Source organism: Hemitrygon akajei, chromosome 15, assembly GCF_048418815.1.
Source record: "Hemitrygon akajei chromosome 15, sHemAka1.3, whole genome shotgun sequence".
NCBI classification, from domain to species: domain Eukaryota; kingdom Metazoa; phylum Chordata; class Chondrichthyes; order Myliobatiformes; family Dasyatidae; genus Hemitrygon; species Hemitrygon akajei.
The window spans coordinates 67,902,874-67,914,333 of NC_133138.1; the positions used below are offsets into that span (position 1 = coordinate 67,902,874).

General features: G+C 39.4%; 1 protein-coding gene across 1 annotated transcript in view; it reads right to left on the minus strand.

The window, feature by feature from the left end:
• Window positions 1-11,030, minus strand: part of ttc1 (tetratricopeptide repeat domain 1) — a 48,882-nt gene extending 37,852 nt beyond the window's left edge. The window contains exons 1-3 of the mRNA XM_073067724.1: window positions 10,959-11,030; window positions 9,293-9,706; window positions 4,559-4,619 (exon numbers count right to left, since the gene is read on the minus strand). Coding sequence (XP_072923825.1) covers window positions 4,559-4,619; window positions 9,293-9,691 — 460 coding nt within the window. The 5' untranslated portion in view covers window positions 9,692-9,706; window positions 10,959-11,030. The remainder of the gene's footprint in view (window positions 1-4,558; window positions 4,620-9,292; window positions 9,707-10,958) is intronic.
• Window positions 11,031-11,460: the final 430 nt, after the last annotated feature.

Here is an 11,460-nt window from a genome sequence, read left to right on the forward strand (position 1 = left end):
CTCTCCACCTCTGATCCTCAAATGAGGACTGGCTCATGGACGCCTGATTTCCTCCCCCAGAAGTCAATAATCAGCTTCTTGGTATTGTGATATTGAGTGAAAGGATGTTGTTGTGGCACCAGTCAGCCCGAATTTCAATCTCCCTCCTATATGCTCATTCATCATCACCTTTAAAATGGCCTACGACAGTGTTGTTGTCGGCAAACTTGAATATGGCATTGGAGTTGTGCTTAGCCTGTTAGGGCGTGTTCTGGAGTTAGGGTACATAGCAAATATTAATGATATCCAGCAGCCAATCTTCAGACTTGAATATGGATCATAGATTAAATTTAAAATGCAGCTCAGAACAGGAACCATCCAATTGACTTAAGATGTCTGTATATGTATAAATGCAATTAACACCCCACTGCATGAATACGATTCAGAGACCACAGTAATTAACACTCATTTTGGTGGGAAGATCCAGGCATTTGAAAAATAACATGAAACTCTAAAGAAGCATTATGAGGACGCTGTAACCAAAGAAATTGTCCTGTTAACTTTGTTATTTAACATATAAAAATGTGCTGTAATGTCGGGTCAGTACACCTCTCTCTCTCTCTCTCTCGATACTCCCAAGGCTGGTAGTTTGTGTGTCCAAACAAAGACTTTTATATCCACCAGATGCGACTCTCTGGCAACTTCATTCAGTTACAACAAGCCACACAGTCATAAGTATAAAGCAAGTAGAGCAGGGGGCCAAGTACACAGCCTTGTGGTGCACCTGTCCTGATGGAGGTTGTGATGCGAGGTTGCTGCCAATCCAAACTGACTGGGGTCTGCAAGTGAGGAATCAAAGGATCAATTGCACAGGAATGTACTGAGGCCAAGGTCTCGAAGCTTTTTGAGGGGATGATTGTTCTGAACCAATCTCTCAAAACATTTCATCACTGTGGATGTAGGTACTACTGGATAATGGTCATTGAGGCAGGTTATCATGTTCTCCTTAGGGACCGGTATAATTAAAGCCTGCTTGAAGCAGGTCGGTATGTCTGACTGCCAAGCAAGAGATTAACAATCTTAGTGAACACACCAGTTAGTTGATCAGCACAGGGCTTTAGTTCTTAGCCAGGTGCCCTACTTGGGCATTTACAAAGAATGTTATTAATGTTTTGCAGACTTGGATAAAATTATGTTGATTATTTTCTGACTTCCTTTAACTATGTTATGTCCATTCTGAAAACAAATTTTCAAGTTGAATTCCTCTTTCTTCACAATGCCTTTCCTTCTACCAACCGCAGGGTTCTGACAGGGTCCCCAACACACGTTCCATTTTCCACACTTCTGTTCTCATCCAACTTCTTCCCACCCATAGCATGGACACAGTTCTGATTTTCAACTTCCATGAACTGGTGGGATGGATCATCCTCCATTACTGCTACAAGATGGCACTGCCATGCTCATCTCCCCTACTCCTTTCTCAGCATTCTGAAAAGACGGTTCACTTCATGATTTTCTGGTTCTACAACAATCACCCCCCTTCTCAAGCAGCCGCTGGGGATCCAAATGCCTGCCCTTTAATATCTCCCAATCCCACCATACAGTTCAAGCAGCAATTCATGTTCAATTTTGCCAATGTAGTCTGATGCATTTAGTGTTCAACATGAGGTTTCTTCTATAAAGAAAAAACAAGAACACCAAAGAGGCAGCTATACAGCCTCCCCTGCATTCAGTCTTAAAACTTCAGTGCAAGTTCCCTAAAACCCTCAATTCCTGATCTTTCAAACATTTATTTACCTCCTCTCCAAATACTTTGTGATCTGACCCCTTAATCTTCTAGGGCAGAGTGTTCCTGAGATTTACCATGTTCAGTAAGAATTCCTATGAGCCTTGGTTTTCAGTGACGGACCCATTTTCTTGACATCAGGCTCCCTTATTTGTGACTCTGCCACTAATGTAAACATCTCAGCATTCAGCCTGTCATACCTTCTTAAGATCTAATACTAGAGCACCCCTCACTCATCTGAGTTCCAAAGACTATGGTTGTAACCTCTTTAGTCACTAATCTCAATAATTAGCCTCCTGAATTGCCTTTAGACTGCCTCCAAAGCCAGTATTCTTCCTTAAACAAGGAGACCAAAACTATGCAGAATATTCCAAGTGTGGTCTCACCAACACCCTAAACAACTGTAATATTTCCCCAGTTCTAAACTCCAATTTCCTTCTAATATCCTATTTGTCTTTGCAACTGTTGTGACTCAGTGGAGAAACTGGATCAGTTGGTGGATATGAAAGTCTTTTATTCATCACGACAGAGACATCCTCTTGGTAATCTCTTAAACTCAAAGTTCTTGTGATCATATTCTTATACCCTTAAGACCAAAGGTACAGTAGGTGATTCAATACAATTTCCATAGTTACAATATTGTTTATTTCAATATTTGTGTCTGACAAGTGGTTCCTTTTAATGTACAGTATTTACAGTGGAAGCACATTCTAATTGATAAGACACCTACGAAGGTTCAAATGTCTTTGCTGGGCCAAACTGATTCACACAGATAGTCTAAAAAGCCCTTCTGAGGACAGAGAACCAGACATCCAAGATTAGTGTTGTGAGGGCTGATTCTCTGAGCGCACAAATCTCCCAACTATTGATAGATCCGCTATTTGTAGTGCTAAGTGATAATATTACTCTGGTCTGCAAGCTTCCTTGAAGCTGTTTACAATGATGCACATTATTTAAGCCATTGTTGCCTGGTTTGATGCAGGCCAATTAACATAACCCCACTGTTCAACATCTGAACGTTTCAAGACACTTCACTTTGCAAACCCTATCACTTGGCAGCCAGACCCTACTGCAGGTCAGCCTGTGCTCCACAGACATTACTGTTTATTTGCAAAGATGTCCTTTCAACTTCAAACTGATTACTGCTTGCAGTTTACATTAAGATCTGAAGACTGGTTCTCGTTTCCATTAATATCTGTAATATTCACATAATTCCATTACTCCTCAGTAACCCCCACCATCAACTACTTGTTGCATCTCCCTGCTAATTTGTGATTCATGTGCAAGAACACCTAGGTCCTTCACTTGTAACCTCTCTCCACATACATACATAACAGTTTGCCTTTAAATCCTATTACTGTAAGTAAATGTTATCACACTTTCGCATATTTAAGGCAATTTGCCAAGTTTCACCCACTCAAGCTATCCACATCCTGTTGCAGAGTCCAAATGTTCTCATTGCGACATGCCTTTCAATGTCTTCAATGAATTTGGATAGCTTACACGTTGCATTCTTTTACCCATTTATTTTTAATTTATTATATATTTTTTTCCACATTTAAGGAAGCTTGCGGACCAGACTGATATTATCACTTACACATAAAATGTATCATATATACAGTATATTTGAGGGCTAAGAATGAATCCTGTGTGGGGCAGTCCGCTAGTCACATCCTTCCACCCTGAAACAGATCTGTTTATTCTGACTCTAGCTCACATCGAGAGCTGTTTTCATGTGTGCCTGAATCTTCTATTTCATCTTATCAAACACCTTCTGAAAATCCAAATAGTTTTCATTTCTACACCCCATTCTCTTTACATCATCACTGCAATCTTGGACCATGTGTCATGAATAAACTAGGTGCTCTTTGTTCCTTGATAAATATTTGCTTCAGGGACAATTTGCTTTTCAATAATTTCATGAAATTTAATAAAGCTTTTTATGTGAACAAACTGGCTGAATTGCAAACTGGAAATATCTACCTCTTCCAGACATATCAGCCATTAATAATCAACCTTCACCGCCCTCTCTCAAATAGCATCAACACTATCCATGTCACCTGGATTCAGCTAGTCAGCACCCTCACAGACAACTCTTAGTTCCCACCATCCTTCTCCGCACCTCAAAACCTGAAGAAATTAAAAGCCTGTGGAACAGCTACAAGGACAGTGGACATGTATACAAATCAAATGTCTTAGATGTGGAAGTAAGGGTGGTGCAGAACTGATAAGGGAACAGAATAATGAAACGCTGATAAGTATTATAAATGAATTTGCATTTTATGTAATAAGTTGATACAATAAAGTTGTGAATAGTGTGGTCATTCAGTTAACCTAAGTTAATTGACCAAGGTAAGGATCAACACATGCTTGGCTCATTAATTTCCTAATTTGGACTTGAGATCATCCACCTGAAATGTTAATACTGTTTTATTCTCCACATCTGCTACTGGTCCTGCATTTTCTTGTCCACATGTAGACAAGAATAACACTTCATTATCTTTTGCCTTATCAGTCCTGCACCATTCTTACTTCTGTTGGCTCTGATTCATCAAGTCATCCTGTGTCCACCCCTCATTGGCTCAGGCCCAACTGTTACAACCTGCAAAATGCCATGGGAAATCATGAAATGAGAAAATAAATGTGTTTTTCTTCATAGTAGTGCAGTGATTAGGCAGGATTGGTCAAAGATTAGATGACCATTTCAAACTATACTGCCTGTGATTTTTTAACAGTTCTGCAATATTTGTCTAATGCCACTAGGTCTAGATTAAATCATTCTGAAACACCTACCTCCTTTTTTAAACTGCTCATTGCCAACCTCTTTCAGTGTTAAACTCTCACTTTGTCTTCGCTGTAAAACAGAATGGTTATCAAATTATTAAAAAAAGCAATTCACAAATTGTAAGTTTCAACACTCAAGACCAGCAGCTGATACTTGACAATACTAATTAAATTTTCTGTAACTCGGAAGAGCAAGCGTTTGATATAACGCTACATGTATTCATACCCATCAGGAAAATATCAAGTAATATGCTGTGACTTAGTGGTGATGGACAAATATGTAGTTCGACACTTGAAAAGACCATAAGATATAGGAGCAGAAGTAGGCCATTCAGCCCATCGAGTCTGCTCTGCCATTCAGTCATGGGCTGATCTACATTTTCAGAAGGCCTTTGACAATCCAAGTACACCACATCCACTGCATCTCTTTTGTCTACCCTGCTTGTAATTTGCTCAAAAAAACTGCAGGATTTCCTTAAATTTTCCTTTAAGGAAACCATGCTGGCTTTGGCCTATCTTGTCATGTGCCTCCAGGTACTCCGTAATCTCATCCCTAACTATCGATTCCAACCGGCTAACAGGTCTATAGTTTCCTTTCTGCTGCCTCCCACCCTTCTTAAATAGTGGAGTAACATTTGCAATTTTCCAATTATCCAGTACAATGCCAGAATCTACTGATTCTTGGAAGATCAAGAATCTGGTCCAAAGTCTTTGGAATGTCTAAACCAATTTCTCTACTGCGTCTTTAATTTATGCTATCCCCAGCCTCTCATGTACCCAAAAATAGTAAAATTTTTGGTCCAATCTTTTGACTCTTTAGAATTCTCTTCTACTCAGTTGCTGGGAAATTAATTTACTCTAAATGTATGCAGAATTATTGTACATCTGTGAAAAAAGTTTACAACTTATGCTTTACGACCTTTTAAGAGCAAAACTACTGCTTTCCCAGGTTGAGTAAAGATATTATTATTTCATTATGTGAAGAATTCCTAATGCCTATTTAATATAGGGCTTCTTGATCCGGAGTTTTAACAAAAAATAGTATTTTATCTCATGTGGTGGCCAGAATTCATATTTATATAAAAACATTTTAGTGATCACTTAATTATCATCTTTCCCTGGTAGTTATTTGCTCAACATTTTTTTTAACTACAGTACCACGGGTACAGTTCATTCTGTACCTTCAATTTTAAATTAATCCCTAATTATTCACACTATTAGACGTTAGATGTAATCAGATACAAACTATGCAAAAAAGGTGATGTTCCTACATTTTCAATTTCCCTACAGGAAATGAAGATTTTAATTTCTCTTTAACCTGTATTTTGAGAAGAAACTTAAACAGTTTATGCCTATGAAAGAACTATCATAAAGTACATATAGGGTGAGGAGGAAAAGTGTTTCAGTGCTCTGATTTCTGCTTTCCAGAATTTTCCCCAAACTGACAATCACATGGTATGGTAAAGTCAGCTATCCTTCAGGATCTCTTAATCTTGCAAGCTCATAAGAGTAACACCACATTAATATTTAGCTTGAGTGGGATGCAAATTGTAGTTTTAAAAAGAATAGTACATCACCAAAGGCCTACTTGAAAGTACTGGGTGTTGATTTCCTCCAATAAATATGAACTTGGCAGAACATACATTTTATTTAAGTAATGTACACAAAATGCTGGAGGAACTCAGCAGGCCAGGCAGCATCTATGGAAAAGAGTAAACAGTTGATGTTTCGGGCCGAGACCCTTCATCAGGACTCTGTAGACGGGTTTCAGCCCAAAACATCGACTGTACTCTTTTCCATAGATGCTGCCTGGCCTGCTGAGTTCCTCCAACATTTTGTGTGTGTTGCTTGCATTTCCATCACTGCAGACTTTCACTTGTTTGTGATTGGATTACACTTTATTTATGTTGCCTTATGGGTGCCACATGAGTTTCACATATAAACTATGCAAATCCCAACTGTTTATGGGATGCTCTGCTTTGTGACACGTTAAGCTTCCCTTATGGGCAATGGCAAACATAGGCTGAAACTTGTCCAGACCACCATTCCAAGCACCTAGGCACACTGCAATGGATTTATAAAAGAATGAACAACATCACTGCTGAATTTATCAGGAGTACAAACTGAGAACCCAGTAATGCTGATAAAACTATTATAGTTTTAAAATACTGTTTAACGTTGTGAACTGAAACTAGCAAAACTCACACAATTTTTCATATCTATGGAAAATTGGTTTTCAGCCAAGGCTTGTTTATATTCACAAAAAAATTAGATTCAACTGGGGAGTTGGAACACCTAATAGAAGACTGAAAAATACTGCTTCCCAAAATGCAGAGAAGAAACAAATATTCACAGGGCAGAAAGTTCACAAAAGACACGTAGCTATAGGAAGGCTATAGGCTCATTGTCTACAATATTGGGAAGGAGGCAGTGCAAGAAAGACAATGAGCTGGAAATCTAAGATGAAAATAACGGTCAGACTATTACAGTGGAGAAAATCTGATGTGTTTGGAGTATGGAGATGCAAACTTTCAACCCTAGTGCTATATAGGACTTAAACGTTTCACAATTCTCAATTAAGTGCATCTCCAGTAAGATCAAAGGAAGTCTGTAAACTCTTATGAAAAAACAGCAAAACTGTCACACTTCGTCGAACGAGTTATTACTCAGATTTTAATGATCCACTAATGCTGAACAAGCTTATTTACCTAGATAAAACATAATATAGTACTACAAGTACATTTTATTAATGATAACAATTATTTGTTTTACTTATATTTCAGTCTTTATCTTAAGTGTAAATCTAATTCTTTGCCACTCTGTAAAGTGTTTAAAAAAACAGCTGAAAATAAGGGCATGCTGTGTCTTGACGAAGTAGTGTATTCTTCAATGTGGCTTAATCAGAATCAGGTTTAATATCACTGTTATTTGCTGTGAAATTTGTTAGCTTTATGGCAGCAGTACAATGAAATACATGATATATAAATACAGAGAAAAAAGCTGAGGTACATTAGTGTATATATGTCTAGTAAACAATTAAGTTAATATAAAGAGTGCAAAATAACAGAATAAAAGCTTGCCTGGTGGCAATACCGCCATCAGAGCCAGGAGTGACTGAGGTTAGGAGCCACTGCTGAGGTTAGGAACAGCAAAATATGCCCATGCAAAAGGTTACTTAGAACAGTACAGGCTCACAATGTTGTGCTGACCTCTTAACCTGCTCCAACATCAATCTAATTCTTCCTTCCTGCATAGCTCTCCTTTTCTTTCACCTACATACCAATCTTAAGAGTCTCTTAAATACCCCTAATGTATCAGCCTTTACCATCAACCCAGCAGTTCATCCCACACACCTACAACTCTATAAAACAAAACCTACCTTTGACATGCCTCCCTATACTTTCCTCCAATCATCTTACAATTCTTTGCTCCAGCATTAGCCATTTCTGAAATGAGAAAAGGCACTCTATCAATCCCTCTTAGACACCTCTCATCCTCCTCCCATCCAAAGCAAAACGTCGAAGTTCATTCAACCTTTCCTTTTAACACAAGCTCTCCAAAACAGGCAGCACTGTGGTATATCTCCTCTGTACACTCTTTTTAAAGCTTCCACATGCTTACTAAAATGAGACAACCAGAAATGAACACAATACTCCATGCGTGACCTAAACAGTTTTCAGGAGCTGCAACATTACATTACCTTGTAGCTCTCAAATTCAATCCCCTACTGATGAAGACCAACACACCATTCACCTTCTTGACCATTCTAACAGCTTGCACAGCAACTTTGAGGATCTATAGGCATATGCCCCAAGATTCCCCCGTTCCTCCACACTGCTATGAATCCAATCATTAACCTTCTACTTTGCCTACGTTCGACCTTCCGATATGTATCACTTCACACTATTCTAATTTGAACTCCATCTGCCACTTCTCAGCCCAGGTCTGCACCCTATCAATGACCCATTCCAATCAATGGCAACCTTCTACAATATCCACAAACCCACGCACATCTGAGTCATCCACACACTTACTAACCCACCCTTTCACTTCTTCATCCAATCTTTCATAAAAATCCAAAAAGCAGAGGTCCCAGAACAGATCCCTTGTCACCCACCTCCAGGTAGAACATAGTCTGTCTACTACCATCATGCCTTCTGTGGGCAAGCAAATTCTGAATCCACGCATCCAAGTTTCCCTGTATCCCATGCCTCCTGATTTTCTGAATGAGCCTAACCATGGGGGGGGGGGGGGGGATCTTTGTTAAACACCTAAAAACCAGATATACCACATCCACTGCTCTGCCTTCAATTTATTTATTACTTCCTCAAAGAATTCAATCAGGCTCACGAGGCATGAGCTGCCCCTCCTCGTACACCTTTGGTTACCTGGTTTTCTCCCAATGCCACAGCATCAATACAAACATTGCACCATCCTTGGAACCTATTTGTTGTGAGGTAAATAACCGCATACAAATTGAGCTGAAAGGAAACTTACAGAAATAAACACTTGATTTTAATTAAGGCAATTGCACACCTCTGAAGATAAATATTGAAGGGGAGAAAAATGCCAGCAAGACTATTCATATTTGGTACCCAGAAACTAAAGCCTAGTTACATTTAAACTGAATGTGAAGGACACCAACATGAAAAGAACATTAATATCAGGGTCTTAAAAATTAAACAGAAAATTCAAAATAAAAACAAATGTCAACATGTAATGGAGCAAAGTTACACTCCTTACCTTTTTCTCTTCTTCAGGCAAATCTTTTTCCAATTCTCGTAAATATTCTTCATCAAACTCAAGTGTTTTGGTTTCTTTTAACTCAGAATCATTCTCCTGTTCCAACTTTGTTACATCTTCTTCCACATCTGCACACCCATCAGTCTCATGTGCTTCCCTGCATTCAAAGAATCGTTCTTCTGCTGACCCTTGACCGTCAGCATTAATATCTAACTGTGGCCTGTCAGCATTGCCACTCGCTCCTGCAACATCACCATCCACTGTGGGTAGCCTGCATGAAGCTGAGTCACAAGTTAGTTGGCCAGAAGATGCATCCTGCTTGTCTGTATCACCATCAGAAATGTTTAAAGCAGTTCCCAATTTTTTAAGAATCTCTCTGTCTTCTGATTCCTTATCCATTTGAAAGCCAAATCTCTTGAATCAGAAAGGAAATATTCACAATAACTGATTACTTAATAACCAATTCACCATAACTCTTCTCCTGAAAGGCAGAATAATTCAAAATGCAATCCCACACACAGCTCATAGAAACATTCTTGAAACTGTTTACTGTACAGAATTTTTCAAAATGTAATGAAAAGGAATTTTCACCACCATAGAAATCTTTCTTTCTGCTTCCACATCTTCCTACAATTTGTTACAATACACACATATAAAAAATAGTCAATGTCTTGTAAACATCAGCTTCAACTCAGTGCTGCACGGAGAGTGGTGTTTTAATATTGTATATTAAAACAAAGATCCCAATGCTCTCCCAGTTTGTGATACATTATTTTAAAGGGTAAAATATTTCTTTGAACAAGTCTGACAAGACCAACTAGCTCACAAGACATAACTCAGGATATGTTAAGTGCACTGAAACCCTGGCTGTACTTTAAAAAGCATTTCATTAACTGTAAAGCAATTTGCTACAGCCTACAAGAGACAGAAAATTATTGTTTTAAAGTATTTATTTCAGAAGAGCCCAAATTTGTTTCTATTTTGTGATGTATTATGCCAATACTCCTCAGATTCGCTCTGCGTCACATACCTAGTAGCTTTACTTCCTGTTCGTATTTTAGATTCCCAGCATCTATACGTGTTACGTATTAAACCTGATATCAGAACCTAGTATCTCCGAAAGAACAATATGCCCACATGTAAACAAAAATAGATCACACCCTCTCTAGCCTGTCATTGGACTCTAGTTGCGTAAGTGCAGCTACTTAATTTACCGCACATCATGCCTCAGCCGGTAAATTGGAGTTTGATCCCCAGCCTAATCAAAATCACAGTGCTTCGACCATTATTTTACTGATGTACCCAGATGAAATCTAGCTTCTGCCGCTACCAGCTTTAAGTGAAATGGGGCCTACTACCCTTGGGAGAGGGGGGCGACACAATCCAGCCAGAAGGCTGGTACAGAGGCAAAAGATCGTGTAAATCTGACGATCAGGCATCATCTGTTCAGGGTGAAGCTGAGTTAATGCTCTAGGACGATAGCCCTCCAGGGTTTGCGAGCTCTCCAACCCGATTTCAGACAGACCGCGGGACCGTCCATCCCCAGTGCATTTAAAGGGAGGCGACGACCTCTTTATAACGGCCTGATTGAATCGCGCAGGAGGGTCGAGAGCCCGTTCGCCTCCCAGTCATGCCCGAGGGTAAGGACGGAGTGCCCACTACTCACCTGCGCTTCAGCTCAACCCACCCCACTAGTGCGCACAATTCGCTCGACGGAAACGCTAATTCACTTCCGCTGATCCAACCAACTGGAAACGTCCCACCCGTGGCATGCTGGGAAATGTAGTTCCGCTGGTCCAGAACATGTGATAACAACAAGTTCGAGCGAGTCTTGCAATTGCATGTAGGTTTGCTGGGTTTCCATTTGTTTCAGATGCTCATGTATTTTTATTCAGAACAATTTTAATTGTTTTTGGTTAAACTGCATTTTCTAGAGTATAGCTTAATTTACAAAGATCATGGGGCATTTCGAGTTCTTTAAGAATTAAATTACCATGAATGTTTTAACATGGCACGTACAGTACATACCATTGAGAGGTACACCCTTCATAGTTCTCACCACTCTTCTATTCACAGCCCCCTCCCACATTTATCCCTTCTTCAGGATCCTCTACCTCTTTTCCTTTGACTGCCTCTTCTGCAGCACTATACCCAGAGAAGCAACTGGA